We start from the raw sequence: 27947 nt of genomic DNA, 5'->3' as shown, positions 1-27947 counted from the left end.
GTCGAAGAAATTTTTGCGGTTCTTTACATATGTACAGACATCGTGGTTGCGGCACTAGCACTGTTGCCACCTCGCAAAAGTCGGGCCACACAGCGCCTCACCCGCATTCTAGCAGCGGTGACTGACTGAATAGCGAGGGCCATCAGCTCTGAGAGCACTTGGCAGATGCCACACGTCTCTATGCTTTCTAGGACCAATTCTTTCAACATCTGCATTCCTGGCATCCCGGAAGGCGTGCGCTGGACCAACAGAGCCATTCGCAAGTCACTCACATAGTTACATTCCTGCGTGCCGATTGGTGGTTGAGAAACCGTCGACAGGCCCATAGCAACGCACGCGTGCTCCTAGACGTTTTCAGACAAGCGCTGTGGCTAAGCGATGATGCGGCCACATTGAAGACCGTAGCGCTGTCTCTGGTCCGGTGGCAGATCAGGTAGGATGCAGGTAGAAATCGTCGCGCGGTGTAGGCGGCGCTCAGAAGCGGCCATCGGCCAGCGGCGCATCACCCCGGTCCGATATGAGGCCCTGCGTCTCGGCCGCATGCAGGCTGTGCGCGGGGCTGCTGCCGCTGTTGCTGTTGCTCCGCACCGCCGGCTGTCGCAGCTCGAGCGGCGGCACGCCGTCCGCCATCGGAGCCGGCACCGACTCCTGGGTCTCGCGGCGCATCTGTTCCACGGTCTCCTCAGGTACACTCTTCACGGCTGGAGCCACGTAAAGCGAGTCGCGGGAAGAGACCAGCCGCGCACGGCGCACGATAGTGTGGTGGTGCTCGGGCGTGATGAAGACCTGCGTGCAGGAGTAGCATGAAAAATTTACACGGCGTTAAAATCATTAGCCATAATTCTACATCAACAAGAATAACGTCCTATGTGACCTCTGGCGCATAACGTTCCCAATATAAATCAGTGAATGATATGGAACGCAGGGCTGGCAGAGGAGAGTTTGTCACGCCATTGTAATAACTTGAGATGTGCTGTTTAAAAATGTCACTTATCCGGGCATTGCCCTCGGGTTTAATGAGCAACCAAAATCATTTGATGATGCCCACATGATGTCTTTCCCTTTGACTAAACAGGTACGTCTGATCTTACCCCAGCGTGACTGAGCCGATTTCGCACAAGCAGAAAAGATATGAAACACTTTATTTTGTATGCTGATCTATACCTGAAATTGGACAGTATATCAGGGCACAAAGTATTAGTAGAGTTCATTCTGGCTTTTAATATGAGAGCAGACACCCCTTATTATCAGCTTCTACCTTAAAATAGCATTTCAGAGATAATGCTTTTGGCTTTAATAGGGCATGTTAAGGTGCTAATATGGTATCCGGCGGCATGAATCTTCTTTTCAAGGTGCTCTATGGCAAGCAATTCTAAGAGCTACACGACGGCATTTTGTCGCAGGTTTCACGAAGTTGTATATGCTATACCTGCCATTTTTAAAATGACCATTGTGCAAAAGTTTACACGATGAGTAAGAAATATGGGTATACCATTACCGCGGGAATAACGCTGAAAGGAGCACCGGGTTGTCCCCATGACCTCAACGACAGGCTCATCCTACTACTCAGTACCAGTGCTCACACGGCAAGACTGACTTACCTATGCCGAACTCATCTCGAAAACGCGAGGGCATCTTGTAACTGTCGCAAGGCTCGTCACGCCGGGTAGGATCCCGAGCGCCTTCGCAACACGTCTACCGGTGTCGTCGCTCGCGAGCAGAGATTGGCTGGCGAATAGCGAACTGCAACGTCGAACAGCCCATCTGTAGCCAATCGCAATGCACGAATCACATTAAAGTTTAAGTGTTCACTATTACGAATTGAGTTTTTCTTGTTTCATTAATAGTTAGACATCGAGTGTTCGTTTCAGCACTGCCCAAAGGCAGTAGAGTTATGAAGAGTGCGCTGCTGCACTGGACAAATCAAATTAAATTGCACGTGATCTATTTCTTTGTTTTGCTGTCAAAACTGCACGCAAACGAAGGTCGGTGTCATCTGCTACTGCATACAATGAGAAAAAGTCATGCATGTATCATACTATCACTGGGGGCTTGAAATCAAAGCGTAGGTTTGAACAAGCCACTGTCCGTTGGGCCTTGAGAAGAAAAACGCTTCCAACAACGCGCAGACATGATATTTTAAGCGTTAAAAAAGATGACACCTGTCTTTGTTGGCAAGATATTGCTACATGGTCGATGTCATTATTTTGGTTAAAGAAAATGAAAATTGACATTACCGAAGGCAGTTTTAGCTACAACTGATACCGAAAGCCTCTCCAGATGAAGATGCTCATATGTCCGCGACATATAAGCAAGCTTTAACGTTATTTAAAATTCCATCATTAATGTGACATCCATTTCTTCAAAGCACCCCACCATGGAGGATACAAGCAGGTTGTAAGCATAAGCTTCCTTAGCAAATAAACATGTGTCAGGCTATCATCTATTACCTAAAACCCAAATACTACCCTCATTACTAGAACTGGATATCTGCTTTTGACACGGTGGTATGTGAATCAAACCAACTGCCTCACTGATTACCCTGAAAAACTCAACTTGAATAGATGCCCCATAAAGTAAAGCTGGGCGATTTCGCAAGTTCGTGTTTTAAAAACGTCTGCTGCAAACGCGAGATATAGAAAAGGCTGCATTCAGTGCTTCTCTCTTCTGTCATTCTTCTCTGTTTGCGCATGCAATCGTGACTTTTTGAAACATGCAGTCAACATTTATTGCATAGACAATCAGTGTCTCTTATAGCATGCAAGTTTGGGTATTTGCTTTTAAGACCATCATGTTGAATACCGAAGCTTGTCGCAGTATTCATCCATACTAGAGCTTGGCAGAAGTTAAATGTGAAAGATGTACGCATGCGCTTGGTGAGGTAATGAGGTGAGCACCTATAATACCTTATATAAGTAGCCAAGGGCGTCTTCTTGAAACTACTGTCTTGTACTAAAAAATAACGAAGAATTCCATTCAGACGTCCCTTGCACAACTCGACGGGGCAAAAAGACTTTTACGTCAGACGGCTTGACCGTTTCTGTACACTACTACAAGAATACCTGTCGTCGGGAACTAGCATGAAAAGTATTCCATTGCATGCGCCCTTAGCAGTATGCTTCACATCGACACTGCTACCTCCCGGTAAGTTTCAGCCACCACAAATGTCAGTGGTGCATGCGTACAGCCAACTCAGACGACAGCGATATTGAGAAACAGTACGCTGAACTAAGGATTGAAGTGCACCACTCTATCAAAGCCACAGCCAAAACTGAGCCACCTGCTGCCACTACGTACCACTACTCATCTATAGTGGTGCCCCAATTATGGGTCTTAATTAACATCTAAACATCTAAATCTTTATACGATGGCACAATCGCCGGTGCAGTGACCGCAAGGTGGCTTGTAAGAACCTGTCACTGTCGGCAGAACACAGTAGCAACATGAGGTTACCGACCTTGACGAGACAAAGCAGTGCGCCGACAGCGATGAAGAGCAGTCCCACGGTTCTCGTGTGCGTGATGCGGGCGCCGACTCCGATGAAGAGCAGGATGAGCCCGGCCACCAGCAGCAGAGTGGCCAGGTAGATGAGTACGCGTGCCCTCTGCTCTTGGATGGTGCCGCCCCGCTGGCGCCAGCGACGTGCCGCCCCGGCCTGCGGCAATGAGCTGAGCGTGCTAAGGCTGTCCGGCCGGTGCGGCAACGATGCCACGCTGCCCTGGCGCGAGCTCAGGCCCCGGCCGCTCTTGCTGCGCCGCCGCTCGCGGCGCACGGCCACCGCAGGCATAGCCGAGATCATGGTGAGATTCGCCGACCGGCGCTGCTTATGCGGCCGGCCCTCTCAAGCCTGTCTGCGAAGGCAGAAGAAAAGAACACGAATCTGGATCATTCTTTCAAAGTATGCAGATCTCGAGAAGTTCTTTACTATCATCCCCCGCGGTCGCGCAATGACAGCTGGTTATGCATCGCCACAGCTCCACCATGCAAGCATGGGCGCAGCCCCGTTGGGCAGCTGTTCAAAAGTGTTTTGCCCCTTTGCTGGCCTAAACGCAACGCTATGGCCTATAAGCAAGTAGCAACAGTGGGTGCTTTCTAGATGTGAGTGGACGCGTCATATTAATGCTACTATGCAGCAAACAAGTAAATTCATCTACTAAGGCATCATTTTTAACAAGCATTCTTAAGCGGCTCGCAGCTATCGACTGACGATGTATTCAGCTGTGGCGCCTGAAGGCAATTCGGCACTTCCTCTGCGACCAGGGCACAGCGCCGCTGAGTGTCTTCATCCATCAAGCCGTGAAACAAGAGTCTATGAGCGCATATGGCTCCATTAGCTAGTGAAACTGTATATTGCCCTCAAAGAGGCACCAGCGATTTACCAGGGGTCACAAATTAGCAGTTAAATGACTGGAATATCTCTCAGCCTGACAGAGTTGCAAGGCCTCCTAACATCGAACTCACTGTTTTAAAAATGTTCCACGTGAAACAAACAAGCGTGTGTGGGTTGCCGGCATGCCGCGGCTATGCTTATTCCTGTACGCTGGCAAGGAGTGGATCCCCTTGCCGTCTATATCGATGTTTTCTCACCAACTATCTTATCATCAGAAAAATCTATCGCTTTACCCTCCTCTTAATGTCACAATAATCAGCACCCACCGGCAACATGTTGAACACGTCATCAATCAGTTCTGCGTTAGTAGCGCTTGAAATGAAATTGTGCAGAACTTTCTTTTACAGTGCTGCACGTGGAGACGAGAAGCGTTAAATGTCTATGATGTTAAGCTAATTTTAAATGATTTTTGGATTACCGACTCAAAGGGCACCGAAAATAAAGACGAATCCAACGCGATCATGCGTTCGGCAGCCTTGTCTACGATGCACGCTCCTGCATACGTCGTTTCCAGTAAACGTAGAGTCATCTTTTTTTTTTTTCGCCCTAATTTTTATTTTATTTTTTGCGGCTTCGGTATAATTTTCATTTGCTTCGCAGACATTTAACTTCATTCCAATCGTATTGCTTGCGTTCATCACGCTATCAGTGCGATTTTAGCTCCGTTCCCAGGAAGAGTCTATTATGTACCGTGAGGAACAAATCAAGCTGCGATTGATGCCAGGGAGCAGCTTGTTTCCAGCAGTTCCAGTTTTACGCCAGCGTTTTTGTTTGATCAAGTTCAATGACCATTGCACACCGTATTCTTCTTTCCTCGCAACAGCTTCAGCGATGGACGGCCAATCGGGTGGTGTCTCGCTGAAGTTCTTGTTACCCGACCCCGAACTCGCTGAGACCCCGGATCACGCCATGCTCTTGGCCTGTGGTCGGAGGTCTTTGAGGCTCCATTAGAGCAGCCGGAGTGCACGGGCTCTTTAAACGGCCGGCCGCAATCGGGTCACGGCGGCGCCATCGATTGTGCTACGCGCTGCCTCCGCTGTGGCCTTAGCTTTGTCTCTTGCTGAGAAGACCCACTGCCAGCTCCGCTATCTCGGTCGCCTCTACTTCGAGGCCTCGCGGCAAAGGGCAGGCGATTGGTCAATCTGGGTGGAGGTGCAGAAGACTGCAGAATAAAAATAACTACCCCTGCACTCTTTTTCCCTTTCAGCCATGAAAGCACGCACGTCATAGGCGCTAATGTCCCAGAAGCCCATAAATACGTTGAGCCAGACGCTCTCATTCACTTATTGATCGTCTTTAAACTTTAACGAATCGCTCGCCGCGACGGCCAGGTGCTTGCCCCTGGTCGTCTTAACACTAATACTATTTCTCGCTAAAGACGAAGCATTTCAGAGCAATCTGAGCAGCGAATTCCTTTTTCTCCATTGCAAACCTGAAAGCAGAAACCTTCTTGACTGTATATATTACAAATGCGCCATTCATAGCTTTCGGACTGCTTCACTGACGTCTTTAAACCCGTGGCCCCTTTCCCCGGCTCTGATGGCGCATTTTTATGCATTGATGACATTATTAGCCCGCGAATTAAGCTGTGCTAAACATTTTCGCTGAAAGTTTCCATGGAAAGCATTATTTAGCACTATAAATTTCCTTCTATATATTCGCACTGTAGTTGTACGTGACTATTCCGACATCGGGGATCTAGTGCGCTTAGTCCACAGTATCTAAATGCAAACAGTCATCCTGCATTAAGCGCATGCTGCCTTCAAGTGCTGATATGCAATTAAAATCCGCGTACATATTCGATGTATAACGCTGTTTCTTGTATACATTGCCCATAATTTGAAGCCGCAATGAGAACATTGGCAAAGCCAATATTAAATCGCTTTTATTTTGTTTTATTTTATTTATTTTGAACATACTGCCGGCTGAGCGCCCAAGCAGGAGTGGCATACATTTACATAAAATTCAAAAAAGCATGAAAGCACAAGGTACAAAACACACCAACACATCGAGTAGACCAGTTGAAGTGGTTATTACTGCACATAAAATATAAGCACGACAACAGCCAGCTGAAGCGGTTATTACTGCACATAAAATATAAGCACAACAGTTGCATCTTGCCTGTACTCACCTATGGGGCTGAAACGTGGAGGCTAACCAAGAGAGTTCTACTTAAGTTGAGGACAACCCAGAGGGCTATGGAACGAAAAATGGTAGGGGTAACATTAAGAGATAGAAAGCGTGCAGAGTGGGTCAGAGAAATAACTCAAGTTAACGACATTCTAGTGGAAATTAAGAAGAAGAAATGGACATGGGCAGGACATGTAGTGCGAAGAGAGGATAACCGATGGTCGCTGAGGGTAACAAACTGGATTCCAAGGGAAGGAAAGCGTAACAGGGGGCGGCAGAAAGTTAGGTGGGCGGATGAGATTAAGAAGTTCGCAGGGGTCAAGTGGATGCAGCTAGCACAGAACCGGGTTAAGTGGAGAGATATGGGAGAGGCCTTCGCCCTGCAGTGGGTATAATCAGGCTGATGATGATGATGACAACAACAGTAAGAAAAAAAAACTGCTATTCCACTAGCAAAAAAGCCGCATACTTTCTGAACGCAGTTGCCGAGTAGTGCTCTGACGTGATAACAGGCACACTTCTTCAGCCCGGTCAGTAAGCTTCTTACTTAGTTCACAATAAAGTAAACACGACCACTGAGGCATCCATACAACTTTGACTGCTTTTATGCCTGCTTGTCATGGACATATAAGCCTGCAGAATAATGTTTACGACAGTTCCTAAGCCAATCGCACTTTACACCCAGTACACACAGTGAACTAAACCCCCACCTACTTCTACTATATATAGCCCCTAAGTGGCTGACGTCAAATAAGTAATTGTTAATGATAAAAAATAATTCCGTGCCCTTGAATATTTTGACTGCTTTGTCGCGTTAGTATCATATTTGTAATGTAACACAACGAAGGCGGTGTGTACATCTTAGCCGGAATAGATTAGAAGTCCTTTCGAAAATGCCTATGTTTGCTAGGGGCCACAGATGATTTATATTTTCAGTCGGTCTGACCTCGTTGGTTGTTTAAGTTCATTTTGAATGCTAATATTAAAATCAGTAAACAAAAGATAAACAAAAGACGTAGTTTAATAGCTACAATTTTGCGGAGAAAAGCTTGCTAAGCTCCTTGCTCTTAAGTCTAAGTGATATGATTTGTTACTGATGATGACAAAGTCACAATATCGGAAAATTATCCATAAAAAACGGCTAATGACGCACTTATCAAAGAATGCATAATCCACACATCTGTGCATTACCACTATTATTTTCATTGCTTCTTCCTTAGCTGCAAGTAAATGTGCCTGGCTTTTTACCATCGCCATGAAACATTTGAGTCAATGGCAGTCATGCACATGACAAGCTCTCCTACCAGAAGCTACGACAGGCTCCCTAGAAACACCAACTATATTGGGGAGCCTATTCTATGCTTAAATGCCGACACAAATGTTTCAGAGGCTGAAGTATTTCGAACACTAAGTCTTTTATTGAATTTTAGGCTGTTCACACAAGAAAGAAAGGCAAGCCCACGTGGCTGAATGCTCCTTCATGGGGCATTCTTCGGTGACGTCCTTATAGCTGAAGCGAGATTACTTCCTTAACGGCTCACCTGAAATCCGTTCTAAAACTTTATGCAATAGACTAGCAGTCTTGAACAACCATTGGCTTGCTGCCAAGGCGAACATTTAAAGGGGATATTAAAACGCAATTTCTGTGTGCGGCCAATTTCAGCGCAAGTCGGTTATGTTAATTCGTTGTATTTTTACAAAGGTAAAAGCAAAAAGTGTCACAAACCGCCCAGGCATCTAGACTAGTATAATGAATAAATCAAATTATTATTTCTTTGTTTCTTTCGCGAACATCTCATTACGCATAACTTCGTAGCAGCTTTTTGCGGTTCTATTTTTATTGCCGTTTAAACCAGCCGGTGTTTCAGGACCCATTTACCGCAGTGTGTCAAGGATAATATAGCAGTTGCATTCACCACCGTCCCCAAGCTCTGAAGCGAGTACACAATCCGCAGTTTCAAACTTGCCGCGCTGGGTTGCCTTTACTTATCAATGCAAAAAAGAAAAACTGCAATCTCGTTTACCCTTTTCAAAAATGCTTAAAACAAGCTGATTTCACAGTATATTATTGTGAAAATATCAGCAAAACATTGCCATGGATATCAACAGCCCTTTCTCATGTTCTGCCTGTGTTTGTTCCGCTATTATTTTTCGTTGTTCACGGCAGGTTTGTTTCCACTCTGGCTCATTTGTCGTATTTTAGTTGTACTACCATCTGGTATCGGTATCAACTTGTCTGAACCCGGTGAATGGAGTACTGGCTCCAGCGCTATCGCCAAAGATTTTTAAGCCACTGTAGAATGCAGTTAGAGGCAGCGAAAGTATAGAAGAGGGACAATGAGTATGTCAACAGGTAAGCCTTTTTCTACTTATTGTGTAATGCTCACCCAACCTCTTCGCGCGACATGCCTCATCATTGTCACCATTAATACGCAGGGAACTATGCCACGGCACGAAGCTCATCATTCGGAATGTTCATGGACAGTCATTTCAGCGTATCCTAGTAGCCTAAGCGATGCCTTGGATTCCGGCCTGTGATGCATCCACGTCATAGCCATAGTGCAAGGCTGATTCGGGCTTCCCTAAAACAAGTACTGAAATCTCGTCATTCGTCTTCGGTTGTTTCGTATCACCTGTCTAGTTGTGAAGACGCGTCCACAACTTCATGAGCTTGGTGCGTGCTTGTCAGCCGGCGCTCATCAACACATGGAAAGTGGACTCCCCGTCAGTCACGTGCGTTCAAGAGCGAAGGCTGGCATGTGTCTTCTTCTTACATTCGTTGATTGCGCAGGAGCCTGTTTAACGATAGAGAAAAAAGTGTTATGTATTAAGATTTTGCATATGTATACCAGTTTTTGAGCGATCTTCATGTAGCCACTTTCACTTCGTTCACATCAGTCACCCGAAGGGGTGGCCACGACTTGGGTTGTTCGGAAGATTGTGTCTGAGCCTCTTGAGTTGACACGACGATGGTTTCCGACTGAAGTGGTGGCAAAGCAGCTAAGCGGCGGCTGCGACGTTCGAGCGTTTCATAGATACGGTACTTCGTGGTCTCAAATAGGATATTTGTATGTGCTATTTGCATGACGTTATTATTTTGGCAAGACATTTGAAGAGCACGCTCTGGAATCGTCCTTGACTGTGTCCAAAAGGCTGGACTCATCCTAAATTCTAAGAAGTGTCCCTTCGGAGAACGACAAACGCTTGTCCTTGTCTTCTTCCTGGATAAGAATGGCATTCAACCTGATGTACAGAAGCTGGATGCAGTTAGACACTTTGAAAAGCCACGTACGATCAAGTCTTCGGAGTTTTCTTGGACTGTCGTCGCATTTCCGCCGCTGTATCTCTGGCTCTGCGCCCCTTGCACACCCGGTAACGGCACTTCTGCACAAGGACTCGCAGATTGTTTGGACACCCAATTGTGAATCAGCATTCAATGAGCTGAAAGTTGCCCCGACTTCGGCACCCCTTTTGCGCCACTTTGATCCTGCCGCAGCCACGGAGATTCACACTGACGCTAGTGGCGTCGGCCTTGGGACGGTGGTCGTACAGATTCATAGAGGTTCCAAGCACGTAATTGCGCATGCCAGCCGTGCTTTAACGAAGTCAGAGGGCAATTACACCGTAGGCTGAACTAGAATGCCTACCTGCTGTCTTTGCCGTCCAGAAATTTCGCCCATACATATATGAACGTTCGTTTACGATAGGGACCGCTCATCATTCCTTATGCTGGCTCATCGGCCTACGCGATCTATCTGGTCGTCTGGCGCGTTGGGAATTACGCCTGCAGGAATATGAAATTTCTGCCACCTACAAAAGTGGTCGTCGCCGCAGTGCTGCTGATTGCTTGTCGCGCCATCCGTTGCCAACAACTACCAGGGAGGCAGACTTCTAGGTATGTTTGACCTCGCTTTGGACGCCATTTCCAAACACAAAGACCTTCCATCAAGAGCAACAAAATGACTCCACGTTGCAACCATTTGTTGCTGCGGCCAACACAGAAGCACCTTCTGCACCATTCATCATACAAGATGGACTCCTGCACAGGAAGAATTACTCGGTTGGTAGTACAACCATGCTTTTGGTTGTCCCGGAAAATCTCCACAATTGTGCGCTGCACGCCGTGCACGACGACATCGCATCGAGTCACCGTGGGTTCTCCCGTACATTCCGCAGATTTCGCCAGCGCTTTTACTGGCTTAAAATGTATAAGAACACTAAACAATGCGTCTCCGGCTGTGACCAACGTCAGCGCCTCAAGTCACGCACCACTCCCCCTGCAGGTCTTTGTTGTGCCGGTGGGGTTATCACACAGTATCCCACCGTCAACAGGGTTGTGCCAAGGAGTTGGTTGCGTAGCGCTCGTCACCCGTTTCGTGAACGAGGGCTGTCAGCTCCCTGGGCGGTAGCGATGAATCCGAGTCGGCGCTGGTGAGATGAAGAAAAGGCTTTATACCTATTTACACGACGAGATCGGCTCCGGGGCCGATAGATAACACAGCCATACGCGACTGTTCTCGCGCAGTGACGGCCGGGGAGATTCCGCCGCGTCCGCTCTGTCAGGGGGCGAACTGCTCCCGATGGACGCTAGCGACGAACTTACACTCGGAGTCTCGAACGGAAGCACTTGAGTCTCCGTAAACCGAGACTCCAGTCAGAGAAATAACTCAAGTTACCGACATTCTAGCGGAAATTAAGAAGAAATGGACATGGGCAGGACACGTAGTGCGAAGAGAGGATAACCGATGGTCGCTTAGGGTAACAAACTGGATTCGAATGGAAGGAAAGCGTAGCAGGGGGCGGCAGAAAGTTAGGTGGGTGGAAGAGGTTTAGACGTTCGCGGGGTCAAGTGGATGCAGCTAGCACAGAACGGGGTCAATTGGAGAAATATGGGAAAGGCCTTCGCCCTGCAGTGGGTATAAACAGGCTGATGATGATGATGATGATCATGAAACCGAGAAATCGTTGACGCTCAAATGGTCCAATCCGACGGCAGCACTTTCGCAGGGCCAATGGGAGAGCTTGCTGCGCTCTTGCTTCAAATATGCCGCGGGGCGAGAAGGCGTCCACCGCCAGGGCCACGGCGCCGAGGTGTCTGGATGCTCAGCTCATGTTCAAACACGTCGCTTCTCTTCCCTTGGCACGACTCGCCTCCAGTGCACCGTTGCTTTGCAGAGCAGTATCCGAATTTTGTGAAGTAGGCGTTCGCCGGAGAAATTTGGCGTCCGGCTGAATTTCTGGGCGGCTTTGGCCTGGCACATCTTCTGAAACCGGGAAGGCTACCATTGGCGCCCTTTGAAAAAAATGGCATAGACTTGTTCGGCCCATTTCCCAAGTCTGCAAAAGGACACCACTGGGTTATAGTCTGTGTGTATTATTTGTCAATATGTGTGGAGACTGCAGTGCTTGTATCCGCCAAGGCAAGTGATGTCTCATCGTTTATGCTGCACTCGATTGTTCTCTACCATGGTACTTGCCGTGTTATCGTCAGTGACCGCGGACGACAATTCACCGTGTTGCCATTCGTGACATACGCGTTCAACACCGTGATCTAAGCATGAAGTCACCGTGTATTTCCCGTTCCATCTGCTCTATGTCATGAAGCTCCGCACGTTTTTAGATACCATGTTCCCTTCTCGCCTCACGACGACACTTCTGTCTATCAGGTGATATGTCGTGTTGAAGAAGCTCGTCGCTTGGCCCGCTTGTGCACTTTGTCCTCACAGCTCCACTCCAAAGAACGCAACGACAAGCACCACGTTAAGCCACATACGCTTGGAGATTTCGTGTGGCTTTGAACACCTTTACGCAAGAGAGGCTTGTACCAAAAGTTTTTGTTAAGGTACAGTGGCCCCTTCATTGTGGTTTCTTGGTTAAGCGAAGTGAACTATGTGATTGCCTAAGTTACAGCCCACGCTAACCGCTTCCGCACCACCTAAGTAGCCCATGTGACTCGTCTTAAGCGCTGCGAGCTTCGTCTGAAAGGAGGGAAACTGTCACGCGCTGCGCAACGACTTTGTGAACGAAGTGAAAGTGACTAGTTAGAAGAGGAGGCTGGCGAAGTGCGAGGAATGTTGGCCTTGCTAAATCTTCGCAGCAAGTAGTCTGGTCTCCATCGGTGGTGCCGAGCCCTGGAGAGGCGGCTGATTTATTGGATAGTGCTGATCGCGGTCAAGAAATTAGATTTTTGTCGCCATGTTTAAAGCCGCTCGCATTCCCGGTCACTGCGAGATTTTTCCGAGGTGACTATGTCAGAATTAGCAAAGGTAATTTCAAAACCAACAGCTTCAGCTCCAAGCCCTGATGGTATTGCTGCTGGTATGTTACAAATCCTATTCCAGATTTTTTCACAGAAATTATTAAATATTGTTAACTGTTCGCTAAAGTACTCCTGGATACCTAGCTCCTGGAAGCTTGCCAAAGTAGTTCTGCTACTAAAGAATCAAAGCTTCTTTTTTAACTTCTATCCTATTTAACTTCTATACTGATGAAAACAGCAGAGCGCATAATTCATTCGCATTTGTCTCAGTTCATTCTAAGAAATAAAATTCTCCCAGACAGATTGGCTTCCGTCCAGGATGCTCAATATGGTTTGCTCACATTGACCTGGAGAGCAGAATACGTTTGGCTAGTCGTTCTCGTAAAATGTCTTCTCTAGTAAGTTTGGATATTTCAAAAGCTTAAGACAGCGTTGATCACAGACTACTAATTTCTCAATTGATAAATTGTCAAATTCCGAACTACACATTCGCCTGGATTCAAGAATTTTTATCTGGAAGATTTTTTACCGTTATCACGGTGGTCTTTCATCTCGCACATTTTCTCAACCGAAAGGCGTTCCTCAAGCTTCGGCCCTGTTCCCTCTTTCATTCAATAATTTCCTTGCTTCAATACCTTTGCGAGACGATGTTCACCTGTACGTCTACGCAGACGATATTGCCTTCTTTTCTTCATCCACAGATATACATACCTTATATCATACCTTACAGAATTACCTAAATGTTCTTGAATCCTGGCTAGATAATCTTTCCTTTACTCTAAATGTCAATAAATGCTTAATTATTATCTCTCATACCATCAAGAGCCTTTAGTTCAGGTATACTACTCTGAAGTACTTGGGTGTTTTCTATAATTCAATGAGCTGGAGACCACATATTGAACATATTAAGCGCAAAGGGGAGCGTGCTTTGGGTCTGCATCGCATCAGCCACAGGAGATATGGAATGAGAAGATCTGCCCTTGTACAAATAAACAAATAAACTAAATCGCATAAATAAACTTTATGTTCGCCCTATTCTGGAATTTGGCTGCGCCTTGTTTACAGGCTGCGCGGCTTACAAACTTCGACCTTTTTTCTTTGTTGAACTGTAAGCATTGCAGCTTTGCCTTCCTAGTTTTGCCTTCCTTTGTCTTGTACTCTGAGGCTCGGGTACTTCCATCGGATTCCTGTTTTCAGCAAGTTACGGTACAGTCCATTCTAAAAGTATATGATTATTTCTTACCGTGCTCACAAATAATTTTCATTACCTCGCCTAATTTGTTTTTTCGTACGCATTGGTCTCCCTATCCAAGACCGCAGGTTGTATATGTGCAGTCGCTATTAACTCCGTTGTCAGTAGATGCCTGCTTTCTTTCACAAGCCAGTTCTCATCTACCTCAAGCTAATTTGGTCCATGATGATATTTATATCAATCATGCCAATTCTTTCCCGGTGTCTACCTTGGTTGCATTTTGAATGACCATTTGAAACATTTCCATTCATATGTTCTAACTGCCACTGATGCTGCACAGCGCGAGGAAAAAGCGGGTGTTGGGAATTTTTCTTCTCAACTTGATTGGGTTTTTTTCACTCCGCCTTCCCGATTATACCGCCATATTCATTGCAAAATTTTTAGCTATTCTTTTAGCCATCCTGAGAATTTGTTTAGATCACTGCAACGTTATTGTAGTGACGGACACTCTTTCGGTTTTTACTGCCTTGACTTCTTCAACTGCACCTTCTTAGCGTCACCGGTTTTACAACCTCGCGCCGTCTCATATCCGCGAAATTAGACTTGTGTGGGTTCCTGGCCATTGTGGAACTTCAACTAACGAATGCGCGGACTTTCTTGCATCCGCTTCTTGGAATGACCCTATCCTGTCATTAATTCCACACTTCTCTTTATGGTTGGCGGTGCGATTCAAACGATTTCTCTGGATGAAATCCTCAAATTCGGCCTTTTTATCTTCTGGCAACTCCCGGCATTTGAAGTATAAATGCAATCGTCGGCATTGCCTTTCCCGTCAGTGCAAGGTTTGTCTAACAAATTTCAGGTGTAAGATTTCTCCCCTTAACTTTTATCTTCATAGATCGGATTGTTCTCCTTCAGCCATGTGTCCATACTGCAATGAACCTGAGACGGAGAATTTTTTCCTGACCTGTCGCCGTTTCGCCTCCTTCCGAAAACTCTTCCTTGAATTTCCTTGAAAAAAATTATCTATATCCTTGACTGTTCCAAATTTATTGCGTTTGGCGCTACTCAACTGGGCTTTAGCAGTGAGGCAGTTCGCTCAGCGGGACACAAATTTTTTAACGCCTGTGGTCGGATTCCTTGCTACGCGCGTCGATTGCGCTGCTTTTCCTCTTCAGGTTCTTATTGAGTTGAAACTATTCCTTTTTGTTTTCTAATCGGTAGGGTCTTTTTCTGTCGTATTGCATATTTATATGTATTAGTTGTTTTTTTATCCTCATACCTAACAGCATACTTCCCTTAATAATGGTTTCACATATGGTAAATCTCCCTCGTAGGTATATGCTATTATCTGAGGGGACAACAACTGCAAAGTTGGCCTGGCTGTCAGTTCTACAACGAGTCCATCTCCCATTATCTGCGTTCATCTGTGATAAACGCATCCCATCCGTAACAATACACTTTTAATAAATGTGGCCATGCCACTGCAGACGACTGCCCCGAAGGTTTGATTTCAGAGATATCCAACAAATATTTCCCTGAATGAACATGTTCTCCGCTTTTACTGTGATCTGTGCTGCTTTAGCACTTCAGTATATCTTCGAAATATTGAAACGGACCATAAGCACGAGATCCCTGCCTAATCATCATCATCATCAGCCTGATTATACCCACTGCAGGGCGAAGGCCTCTCCCATATTTCTCCACTTAACCCGGTTCTGTGCTAGCTGCATCCACTTGACCCCTGCGAACTTCTTAATCTCATCCGCCCACCTAACATTCTGCCGCCCCCTGCTACGCTTTCCTTCCCTTGGAATCCAGTTTGTTACCCTCAGCGACCATCGGTTATCCTCTCTACGCACTACATGTCCTGCCCATGTCCATTTCTTCTTCTTAATTTCTACTAGAATGTCGGTAACTTGAGTTATTTCTCTGACCCACTCTGCACGCTTTCTATCTCTTAATGTTACCCCTACCATTTTTCGTTCCATAGCCCTCTGGGTTGTCCTCAACTTAAGTAGAACTCTCTTGGTTAGCCTCCACGTTTCAGCCCCATAGGTGAGTACAGGCAAGATGCAACTGTTGTATACTTTCCTCTTGAGCGATACCGGTAAGCTGCTAGTCATAATCTGCGAGTGCTTGCCAAATGCGCTCCATCCCAATCGTATTCTTCTTGTTATTTCCTTTCCGTGGTCCGGGTCTGCGGTTACTACCTGTCCTAAGTAGACATATTCGCCTACTACTTCCAGTATTTCGCTACCTAATGTAAACTGCTGTTCCTTCCCGAGGCTGTTGAACATTACCTTAGTCTTCTGCATATTGATTTTCAAGCCTACCTTTCTACTTTTCCTGTCTAGGTCATCAATCATTATTTGCAGTTCCTGCCTAGTCCCCTTTAGATCAACAAGGCCATGCTATGGACATCCGTGGAAGATAGAAACCCTGGTCAAAATGATGTGTATGGATTGCCCGCATATGATTTCAAAATCTTCCAGGAATAGTCCATATATCCGGTCGTGACATCGCATGAATTTCGGCTGGACGTCAGGGTTGTTAATGAGGTTATCACTTCAACATCAGAATTGTGGTGGCTGCAGTGGGATACCCAATCAAACCGTTCACACTTCTTGGAGAAAAAAATTGGGGCTGCTCAGTGCTTCATAGCTTGATGTGTCCTCATTCACTGAATGCCGTAGAACATTATCGCGGCAGACTATGCATCATAAGTAATTAGGAAGAATCAGTGATTTTTTGTTTGTAGTGTGGTTTTAGACGCCGTTGCTCATAACTTGAAATATAATGAAAGTTACTTGAAATATAATGAAAGTGTTGAATAGGTACACAACGTCTCCTTAATTCCTTTCGCAGCGTAGATCAGTGCATTCTGTTGCAGATTCGCATAGGAATCTGCATAAGAACGAAGAGAAGGAAGACGAGGCTTGTGAGGGGGCGCGTGCGAGAGAGATTGAGCGCCATGTTGGCATATTGAGGATCGAGAGGACAGCCGGGAATTTAAGATAGCTAGAGGCATCCTGGCGCCTGCCCTATTTCTTCTATACAAGCCACACTAAAACATCAAGTTTTATTGTAAATTTATAAACATAAATACAGCTGCGGATGGGAACATCACCCGCTGCACTATGAAAAGCTTAACCACAGAAAGCCTAGAAACCGATATAAGCCCCAAATAGTGCACGACGCTAGCACTATGCGCTCACTGAGGCGCATTTCTTGAGATAGCCCTCGTACTGTCCGTGTTGCAGTGAGCTTAGTCTTCCCTCGTTGCCGGGATCAGCGGCGTTTAGCGTAGCGTGTGATAGGAGGAAGGATTAACGTCAGAATCATTCTCTTTTCTGTAGCACCTCTAACCTCGGTGACTGGGCTGAGTTCAGCCAACTGTGTGCGGTGACCGCTTTCGGTCTGACTTTTCTACGCGAACAAGGATAGCTGGTACAACTACGTGTACGGTCACAGCAACGGTCTTAGTCCGTAATGCAAAATTGATACTCTGTCGGCGTGTCCTCCTTCCTTATCCGCATTAGGGGCATTATAATGCTTTCCGGGCTCGGCGAATCCATCTCCACCTCTCCGAATAAAGAGACTCGGCAGAGCCGCGCTGCATTTGCATTGAGCTTCGAAAAAAAAAAAAAAGAATCCACTTCTGTCGTTCTGAGCGACGACACAATGATGTACCTCATGCGCATCTTAATACAAAACAATGCCTCAAATATGCCATTAAAGGCTTCCACTGCCGAAGTATTTGTACAAAAAGTAAACAAAGTGTTGCAATGACGATATAGGAGGCTTAAGTGCTCTCTGGGCTGCCATAAGGCTTGTATATTTCAGAAGCTCCGATTTTTAAGCCAAAACTAGGACGGCTCCAAGGAGAGGCCTAACGCTGTCACCACAGTGTACTTAACTCCATTCTGCCCTGTCAAATAAATCTGCCAGTAAGCCTGCCCTTTCTTTCCCGCTTTTGTTTTTCTTCAAGGATGTTTTAAAGATTGTTGTACTTAAATTTAAAGTGCTTCTAGCATGCACTATATGAAGCTATTTTGACTACCTTCAAAATGCCTGCCTTAAGAGCTGCTGCTGTGCACGTGAACGTATGTAAATGTATACACCCTTGGCTTGTGAAAGATCTCCTGAAAAATCAGCAAAGCGCACCTAGTCGTGAAAAATCAATTGCGTTACATCAGTGACAGGAAGTCGTTACTTATTCATGGCCTTTCGGTTGCTCCTTGGCATAATATTTCGTTTGGCTCCTGTACTTTTCGTCTTATGTTCACTCTCTTTCTTTCTTTTTTATTCCAGGCAGACTTGTACTCCTTCGAATGGCAAGGCGCCAGCTACAGGCTTCCTTAGTGTCCTGTTGTTTTTATTTATTGCCCAAATTAAACAACCTAGGAAAAAACACTTTTACATTTTTCAGCGAGCGCTACGTAGATTGTTGAGAGGCTGGCTACCGATATGGCCGGATCCATACCTACGCGCTCCATATTTAACAATTCACTGCGCAAGTGGGAAATAAAGCAAGATGGATGTACAAAGGATCCGTGTTGCCGCGCTGAATGTATTGAAGCCCAACGCTGAAAACGTTGCCCATGTTCACGCTACCTAATAAATGGCTTCTTTTGACGGCGGTGATTCCGTAATTAAAGAGAGACTCAACTACTTCGTTTATAGGCAGTCCGAACAAGTTATAATTAACCGGGAAGTACCTCATTGCAAAGTCCATAACAAGCACTGTGTCACAAGCAGCCTCACCTATTATACATATAATATGGTGAGGCTTCCCAAAAAAAATATATATATTTTGCCTCTGCCCGTGCCACTAGGTATAACGGGCTTATCACCTATTATACAGTGGAAGTTACGGGAGCTTTTGCCTTAGATATAGAGCGAAATTCACGGGACCCCGTCGCTCCTCTGGGCAGTATCCAGCACGCCGGCAGGGGCAGTGACCGCCTCTCCTAGACGCGGGCGCGGCACACAAGCCGAGTGTATAAAATAACCGACCGCAGAACGCCCGCGGCAGTTCGCCTGGGGAGATTCAGACTTCCGGCCACTCTCGCGGTGCTCCGGGAAGCGTATTGTGTTTCTTCGGGCCCGCGATCGACGCATCGTTCTCTGCACCTGTACGGCCGCCGCTACCGAGCAACCCAGCCTTCGACACCTCAACAAACAAGAAATCCCTGAGAATGGCATCCGTCATAGACTGTTGTTCAATCGAACATTATTTTTCGCTTTCTGTTAACCTCTACTTGACTTAGCAATATTTTACGCTGTGTTTCCTATGTAACTTATGGCCATACTCATTATAGCTAGAATACTTGCTTTGTTATCGTTATAGTCTTTTTTTTAGTCGATATTTATTGCCTCAGGGCATCAGTAGGTTATGAGATGAAGGATGAATAAATGATTAAATGAATGGAAAAAGGTTGGCTGATTTTATGAAGTCCAGAAGTGAGCGATGATGAGGTCACTGCGTCCAAGTGACGTATGAGCCTGGATTGGTTACTGAAAGGCCAGCTATGCTCAGGTGCCAGATTCGTGTTGGCTTGAGTGCTGGGCAGTCTTCTTTTTATCACAGTGTTTTGTTCATTGTCGCGTTGTTTTTCTCTTGTCATATAATTCTTCGTCTTTATCAATATCTTGTCGTGGCGTTTTATTTTTTTTATTGCTTCTTACCTGTACTCACCTATGGGGCTGAAACGTGGAGGCTAACCAAGAGAGTTCTACTTAAGTTGAGGACAACCCAGAGGGCTATGGAACGAAAAATGGTAGGGGCAACATTAAGAGATAGGAAGCGTGCAGAGTGGGTCAGAGAAATAACTCAAGTTACCGACATTCTAGTGGAAATTAAGAAAAAGAAATGGGCATGGGCAGGACATGTAATGCGAAGAGAGGAAACCGATGGTCGCTTAGGGTAACAAACTGGATTCTAAGGGAAGGAAAGCGTAGCAGGGGGCGGCAGAAAGTTAGGTGGGCGGATGAGGTTAAGAAGTTCGCAGGGGTCAAGTGGATGCAGCTAGCACAGAACCGGGTTACGTGGAGAAATATGGGAGAGGCCTTCGCCCTGCAGTGGGTATAGTCAAGCTGATGATGATTATTATTATTATTATTATGCACTGTAATTCGGACTACTATTTATAAACATTCAATTGTTTGTAAAAGAAAGTGACCTATTTGAACTTATTCCTCAATCACACACAGACACACGTGCTCTACGGGTTGACCGGCCTAACGTTTAAAAGTGTTCTCAAACATCATAGAGTGACGGCGGGTAACTGTAAAGGAGATCCCGCGCCTTTTTTGACCGTATAGGCGGGGTTTGTGACATAATTGGCGTCCGCGAACAGGACTGGTCAACCAAGTGTCGGTGAGAGAGAGTGGAGTAGGTGTAATGCGCTTTTCTTTTTTTTTTAGTGTTGTGTCCTAACACTGCATAAAACCGCGTTCAGACTACGTGCGCATTCGTCGTAAGTATCGTATCTATCGCAGTGCGCATAGCGGCTGCAACTCCCGTTTACGTAGCTTGCGACCGCGCATGTTCACTCTGGGCCGTTCAGTCAGATGCGTTCTTTACGACCGGCCAATCGCCGCTCTCAACATGGCGCCGGTTAGCGAGCGGCTGATAGCGGAGGTCTGGGCTCTTCAAGCTCAAAATGAAATGTGAAAGACTGGACACACAAATAAAATACGAAAAAGAACAATATGTATATTAACAATTAACCACTCGATTACAAATACACTTCTTCGTTTCGCACACGCACGTTCGCACAAAGTTTTCAAATGTCCGCTCACCATGCTGACGCACCGTTCACTCCTTCGCACATTTCTTCACGCGCCCGCTCTCATTGTCGACGCACCGCGCACTCCTGCTCGGTGTCCCGTGATCGCACTCTCGCATCAAAACAGGCGTACGGTCCGCCTGCATCCCTGCTTGCGATTTTACCAGTGCCCCGGAGCGATCTTGGAGACGGGCCGGGGCGGTGACTCAAAGGCCGTACTACTGACTCCAAACAATAAGCCGGGGCGCGCGGCAGGCACGGAAACGTCCGCGGAACCTCGCCTACCCTCAGAAAATGCTGTTTTCTTTTTCTCTTTTACGGTGAGCTTCTTTCTGTCAGCGGTACGCCGACTACGCCGACCAAAGCGCCCGTTTAGGCATTGTTTACCTTGACCATCGAACGCTGACGCCGCTATCCGACACCGCCCCCAGCCAAGGCTAAAACGAACTTTCTCACGGCCGTCGCCGCAGCACACGAAACCGTAGAGCAAGATCACGTGAGGAGAGAGGGCGAGCCGTCTCTGACGTGTGTGTGACTGGTGTACGTGCCGTTACCAGGGGTTCAACCGTGGGAAAAACGATGTGAAGGTGTGAAATGTGAATACCTAGAGAGTCAGTCGAAGCTGGACCGAGCGTTCGAACGGACGCGCATCGCATCAGCGGAGTTCGCACAGGCGCGTTCTTCTTGCGGACTGACATCCACCTAATTTCCTAATGCGACCTCAATAAATTAGTTCTTCTTGTTTATTTGAGTGTCTGCTAACATGGCGCAGTCGACAGGATGTCAGTCAGACGCAACCACTAAAGACGCAGCGGCTCAACGGCGAACACTCTCGACTCACTCCGACTCAACGGCCGTCAACTTTCTGCTGTCCTCGGTCGACCGCAACCGCTTGGGCACTGCTACGAAGCAGCAGCTTGCAGACGAATTGAAAGTAAGACAACTGTCGTGCTCCGGAAGCAAGGACGATCTAGTCTCACGAATCCTCGAAGACAACGTTGGTCGACGAGTCTCCGAAGATATGGACACGCCAACGCTAAACCAGGCTGCCAACGACTACGACAGACAGGCCTACCTGGAGGCGCTGTCTACAATCAAGGAGCTACGCGCCGAGGTGGAGACTGTCCGAATGCAGCTTGCCCAGGCGACCACGGCTACCGCACCTGGAGTGCACGGGGGCGGCAACGTCAGTGCAGACGCCCCAACGCCAGCGCAAAACGTTACGAGTTCTGCACCAAGCCCACCACCCGCTCAAGTTCCAGCTGACGAGACGAGAGCTGCAACTACGGAAATACCGATAACGATAACGCCAACTTACGCTAATGGTGGCGGAGGACCGAATATGGCTGCGATTCTAGCCATGATCGCCACCACGCAAGCACAGCTGGCCAACGCGTTGACGAGGACTCCCGCACCCACGGCACCAGTGCAGATCCATTCAACGAGCGACACATCATCCGCCATCCCTTTGTATGACGGATCGCCACACCAAAGTGTACACGGCTGGATTTCCCAAGTGGAGCGCATCGCTGCTCTAGCGCACTGGACGGAGTCACTAACGCTGGCTAGCGCGGCAACACGTCTAACGGGAGCTGCGAGAGACTGGCACAGCTCGTACGGGACAATGTGCAACACGTGGCCCGAATGGAAAGAAGCTCTCACCACACGCTTCAAACGAAATCTCTCAATGCAAGAGTTCCTTGACCTCCAAGGGAAACGACGCCTTGAACCGTCCGAATCCATCGTGGAATACATGTATTCGAAGAACTCTGTCCTCGACAAGGCGCCGTACCCACTCGCCACCGAGGAAAGGATCTCCCTAATACTGAGTGGAATAGAAGACGACACCTGGGCGAATCCGCTTGCAGCGCAGTGTTGCACTACAGTGACGGAGTTGATCGACCGTGCAGCCCAACTTGACTCGCGACGCCGCACAACTTCGCCCGCTTGCAACGACAAGGACGCACGACCCCTTCTAACGAGTCAACGCAGTCAACTAAGGCGATCCAGCGGAGTGTCCAACGCTCCTCCTGATGACGACAGGCCGCACGAAACCCGAAGACCTACTCAGTCGAGACAGCCTACCGTAAGGTCATGCTATAACTGCGGTGACACCGGCCACCTATCCCGAGAATGCAGCAAACCCAAAACCGCAGCTACCATCCGGGCGGAGCAGCGACGATCTGCCAGGTTCAACAGCGCCAACAGCGACACACCACCCAACAGGCAGGCAAACTGTTTCTTGCACTCCACCGGCGGCACATTGCCAATCGTTACGGGACGCGTAAATAACAGGCCGCTCAAGATTTGTATTGACAGTGGAGCCAATGTGTCAATTCTGAGTGAAGAGGCACTTTACGCGGATATTGATACACACGCCCGGCACGCTACGGAGTCGATCCAAGTCCTAAACCAAACGATTAATCCATCACGCACGGCAACGCTCAGTGTTGAGGTGGGAACAACGAAAGTGCTTCTCCGAGACGTAGTCGTCGCGCCGTTGCCGGATTCTATAGACCTTATTCTCGGATCCGACTGGCGCCGCACCGCCAACGTGAATGTGACCTTCCATCCAACTAATGATGTGACTCTTGTGCAAGTGACCGAAACTGCCAACGCGTCATCGAGCTCGTCAACCCAGCGTCCGAAATCCACGCAACGAACGGGAGAGGCTCTGATAGCTTCATTCTGTCAGCAAGGCGCAGAGCCTGCTTCCTACGATAATGGCTTTGTGCGATTCAGTGCGAAGGACTGCGTTCCCGACAAAGATATTAAGACTCTGGTAGAAGACGCGGTATCAAAAATGATCAAGCACGCTAATGCTGGCGAAAAGGATGCGCTTAGATCTATCCTACACAAGAATCATGAAGCCTTCGCGTCGAAAACGGACACTCTTGGCATGTGTCCCCACGCCGAACACAGCATCGAACTACAGGACAGCGTGCCAGTGACATCGAGACCATACAGGTGCTCCCCAGCTGACCGGCAATTCATCAGAGAACAAGTGGAAGACTACCTCGCCAAGGGTATAATACGGCCAAGCGAGAGCGAATACGGAGCTCCAACAATCGTCGTGGACCAGCCGATGCATCCAACTACCCCACGAAGAATGGTGCACGACTATCGCAAGCTTAACGAGAAGACCATCGAGAACAGTGTATGGAAGAAGCAACTTCCCAAAGCAACATTCGCTATTAACGCTACCAAACATAGAAACGGAAACTACAGCCCCTCTGGCTAATGCATGGCTACGACCAGAAAATTCCTGGAGAGCTCAACATCGCTTCAGTTGAGAACGAGATCGAAGAAGCAGAGCGACTCCACGATCTAGCAAAGGGACGGACGGAAACGAGGGACTGCCTTCTCGAGAGTCAGCGAGAACCAACCGCCCGATATGACTCAAGGCGACGGGCCCCAGAATTTCATCCCGGAGATCTCGTCGTGCTCGAAGCCGGCGCACGGAACACACTTGACGCGCGCTACGAAGGCCCCTTTGAAATTACAGAAGTGATCGAGCCAAACCTTGTAGTCATAGAAAGGCTACACCACACACCTGGTAAAATCAACAGAAAAACAGTGAACGTTGAACAACTGCGGAGGTACAAGGAGCGCGACCTCGTCGCTAATGAGCTTATGCTATCTCCCCGAAATGCTTGCACCTGAGGACAGGCGCAAATTCGGGAGGGTCGTGTCAGCGGTACGCCGACTACGCCGACCAAAGCGCCCGTTTAGGCATTGTTTACCTTGACCATCGAACGCTGACGCCGCTATCCGACACCGCGCCCAGCCAAGGCTAAAACGAACTTTCTCACGGCCGTCGCCGCAGCACACGAAACCGTAGAGCAAGATCACGTGAGGAGAGAGGGCGAGCCGCCCCTGACGTGTGTGTGACTGGTGTACGTGCCGTTACCAGGGGTTCAACCGTGGGAAGAACGATGTGAAGGTGTGAAATGTGAATACCTAGAGAGTCAGTCGAAGCTGGACCGAGCGTTCGAACGGACGCGCATCGCATCAGCGGAGTTCGCACAGGCGCGTTCTTCTTGCGGACTGACATCCACCTAATTTCCTAATGCGACCTCAATAAATTAGTTCTTCTTGTTTATTTGAGTGTCTGCTAACATTTCAAACTTCGACGAGTCCGCGCTAGCTCCGTTCTCGACCGCAACGCCGCCCCGCATTGGCCTTTCGCTGCAGGCCAACTGTTTCCTCACTTGTTCAACGGAGCCGATGGGATGCGAGAATGCACGGGGATGAAGCGGGCATCCCCCGCCTCCATAACCTCACTTTTCTAAACTAGCGGAAACATTTGCTTGTTGACAGCTTGTTCGCACATGAAAAAACGGATTGATAAACCACTTACTGCTTTGATTCAGCGCACTGGCAATTTGCAGCCAGGCATGGTTTTGCACTTCTCTATGTGCGATTTCAGCTACTCGTAGTAGAGAGCCGGCCTCTGCCGAAATTTTTTTTATGAGAGGCTGATAATTTCACAGCGAAGATTCCGCACTGCACATGATCAAGCTGCGGACAGACACAATCACCGACACAACACCAATAATACCGGCGAGCCGAGACACTGCAGCAGAGTAGGAGCGTTGGATGATATCGCCTACTAGTGGTTTGCGCGCGAAATCTGGGAGGACCGGAAGCCCCGTGACCGGAAAGGGAAAATCTAAACGACTGTGCGCATTGGTCGCGCGTAACAGACGTATCTGTGCTAGTCGTAAAAGTCACGGGTCCTCCGACATTTACGCCCATGCTCGATGCGGACGTTATGCATCTTACGCTCATTAGGGAGTTTTAGAATAGGGGAACCCAAGGCTTGGGGCACCCAAGGAAATAGCGTGCGCCGGCGCAAGGTGCTAGCCGAGTGCCGAGTTTTAGAATAGGGGTTTTCCCGACGCAGCGGAGCCAGGCTTGCGTTCGTCGACTGCAGCGCCACGACGGTAGCCAAGGAAAAGAATTTGAATATATAAAAGCTAACAACGCTATTTTATTCATCAAAAAGTACTATTATTGTCAAAAACTATCTTAAAACTATCTTAAAACTACCAGTTATATAAAACCGTTTTCTTCAGACAAGCCGAAATCGGCCAGTTGTCAATCCAGGCCGAGGCTGGGAAACCTCATTTGAACCTTCTGCGCCATAGAGTTCCTTACACTTACTTACATAGAGTAAGAAACTCTATGTTCTGCGCTTTCCGCCGTCTGGTCCCCATGGCAACCAAAGGAGGCGAACTCGCTAAGCCTAGCAGCTCGGTAAATCCGGGAGCAATCTGAAAAAATAGTGCGTTTTATCGCTAAAAGTTGGTGGTGCGGGCATCATGAGACATAGCATAAGCTTCGTTGGCCTTTCGTTTTCCATGAACGCGTGATAGCATGGAGCGGTGACGACGAATGTGTGCCGAGGCGAGCGGCCGCCGCTTGGCCGAACGCCGCCATGTTGCCGTAACCCAAGCGACCCAACGGCGGCTTGGGCGAACGCTATTTCCGAAAAATAGGGGCCGCTCCAAGCTTTAACCCGACCCCAAGCGCGGCTTACGTTCTGCGCATGCGCATTTCGACGCCCCAAGCTCCTTGGGGGCCCCAAAGCTTGGGGCCCCCTATTCTAAATCTCTCTAATGCGACAGCAGTCTGAAGAGACGCGTTACGTTTTTTGCGCTTACGCTTACGATCCTTACGAACGATGCGTGCGTTGCGCACGTAGTCTGAACGCGGCTTAACGCTTCCCACCTAAGATGGCTGAAGCAGAGTTAGAACGACTTGTTGAGTATGGCCGAAGTTTTGGCTTTGAGGGTCAAGAGCTGCTCAAATGGGTAGATCAGGAGCGAGCTCGTCGCAGATAGGAACGCAATGAGGAACGTGCGCGGCGGAAAGAGGAAGCATAACTAGAATCTAAACTCCGGATGGCGGAGATGGAGAAAGAAAAGGAGCTAGCGTCGCAGAAGGCTGCGATAGCCCACGAACAGTCTAAACTCCGGATGGCGCAGATGGAGAAAGAAAAGAAGTTACTGATGCTCTAACGAGACCTACCTAATAACCCGGCAACTGACGCTAATAGCACCGAAGAGACAAAGTCAGAAACGGGGGAGGGTCAAGTTGCTCGGCCCGAACGCATAAGCCCGCACAAGCTGATGCCGGGTTTTAATGAGGGCAGGGACGACCTTGACGCTACCTCATGCGTTTCGAGCGCGTCGCGGAGAGTCAGAATTGATCTCGCGACCAGTGGGCTACAGCCCTTGGTCTGTGTTTAAGCGGCGAAGCGCTCAGCATTTCTAGTCGCATGTCTGCGTCCGAGTGCTTGGACTACAACAAGCTCCGGCAGGCACTCATGATTCGCTTCCGTATGACAGAGGAAGGGTTCAGAAAAAAATTCAGGTCTGCTAGTCCCCGGAACGAGGAAACGTGTTCACAATCCGTGACGCGTCTACAGAACTTACTAGACAGATGGATAGAGCTGTCGGACACGAAGAAAGAGTACGCAGATCTCTTTGACCTGATTCTTAAAGAACTGTTCCTTTCTAACTGCGCCACTTCGCTAGAAATGTTTTTGAAAGAAAAGAAGGACACATCCTTCTCGGAAACAGTAGCAAGGGCAGAAAAGTATGTGGAAGCCCATGGCTGGTCAAACTTCGGAAAGCGAAGCACCTCGAAGAATAAGGCAGAAAACGCCGTCTCCAAGACTACTGAGACGAAGGCAACTTTGTTTCAATCATCGGATGCGAAGAGCAGCGATGAAAAAAAAAAATTATTCGTTCACGCACAGGACACCGCTCCGAAAATTGCCGGGCCGCCCCCTCCGACAGATCGGGACCACCCAAGAAATGCCACAAATGCGGACAGCCAGGTCATCCAAGCAGGAGATGCTGGGCAAATGGGGCACCAAAACAAAGAAAAGAAAATCGGGAGTCCGCTGCTGTATGCGTTGCCAACGGATACTTATAGCTTAAGGATGGAGGGAAGATCCCCGTCATCAACGCTGGTTTCACCAGTAAAGAATGCGCAGTCAGGTAATGCTTACCTGTCGTAGCCGGCATGATTGGGGGCCAGACAATTCGAGTCCTGAGAGACACAGGCTGCAACACGGTGGTGGTAAGGAAGGACTTAGTACGGAATGAAGGTATCACCGATACGAAGTCTCCAGTTTGCCTACTTGACCGCTCAGTTCTAATGCTCGCAGAA

At 48.0% G+C, this 27947-nt stretch overlaps 1 protein-coding gene and 1 pseudogene across 1 annotated transcript; one reads left to right on the top strand and one right to left on the bottom strand.

The window, feature by feature from the left end:
• Positions 1–427: 427 nt before the first annotated feature.
• On the bottom strand, positions 428–3799 carry LOC146190193 (uncharacterized). The gene is made up of 2 exons (XM_084603387.1): positions 3458–3799; positions 428–786 (listed from the first exon to the last, which is right to left on the bottom strand). The coding sequence occupies exons 1-2, from the start codon at positions 3797–3799 to the stop codon at positions 475–477; spliced, it is 654 nt and encodes a 217-aa protein (XP_084459513.1). The 3' UTR covers positions 428–474.
• An 18301-nt stretch (positions 3800–22100) lies between these two features.
• On the top strand, positions 22101–24836 carry LOC146190192 (uncharacterized; annotated as a pseudogene).
• The last annotated feature ends 3111 nt before the right edge of the window (positions 24837–27947 follow it).

This window comes from Amblyomma maculatum, chromosome 5 (genome assembly GCF_055883805.1).
Source record: "Amblyomma maculatum isolate TAMU_Amacu chromosome 5, ASM5588380v1, whole genome shotgun sequence".
NCBI lineage: Eukaryota > Metazoa > Arthropoda > Arachnida > Ixodida > Ixodidae > Amblyomma > Amblyomma maculatum.
Note: the sequence above shows the minus strand (reverse complement) of the source record. Positions and strands in the feature narration are given on the sequence as shown.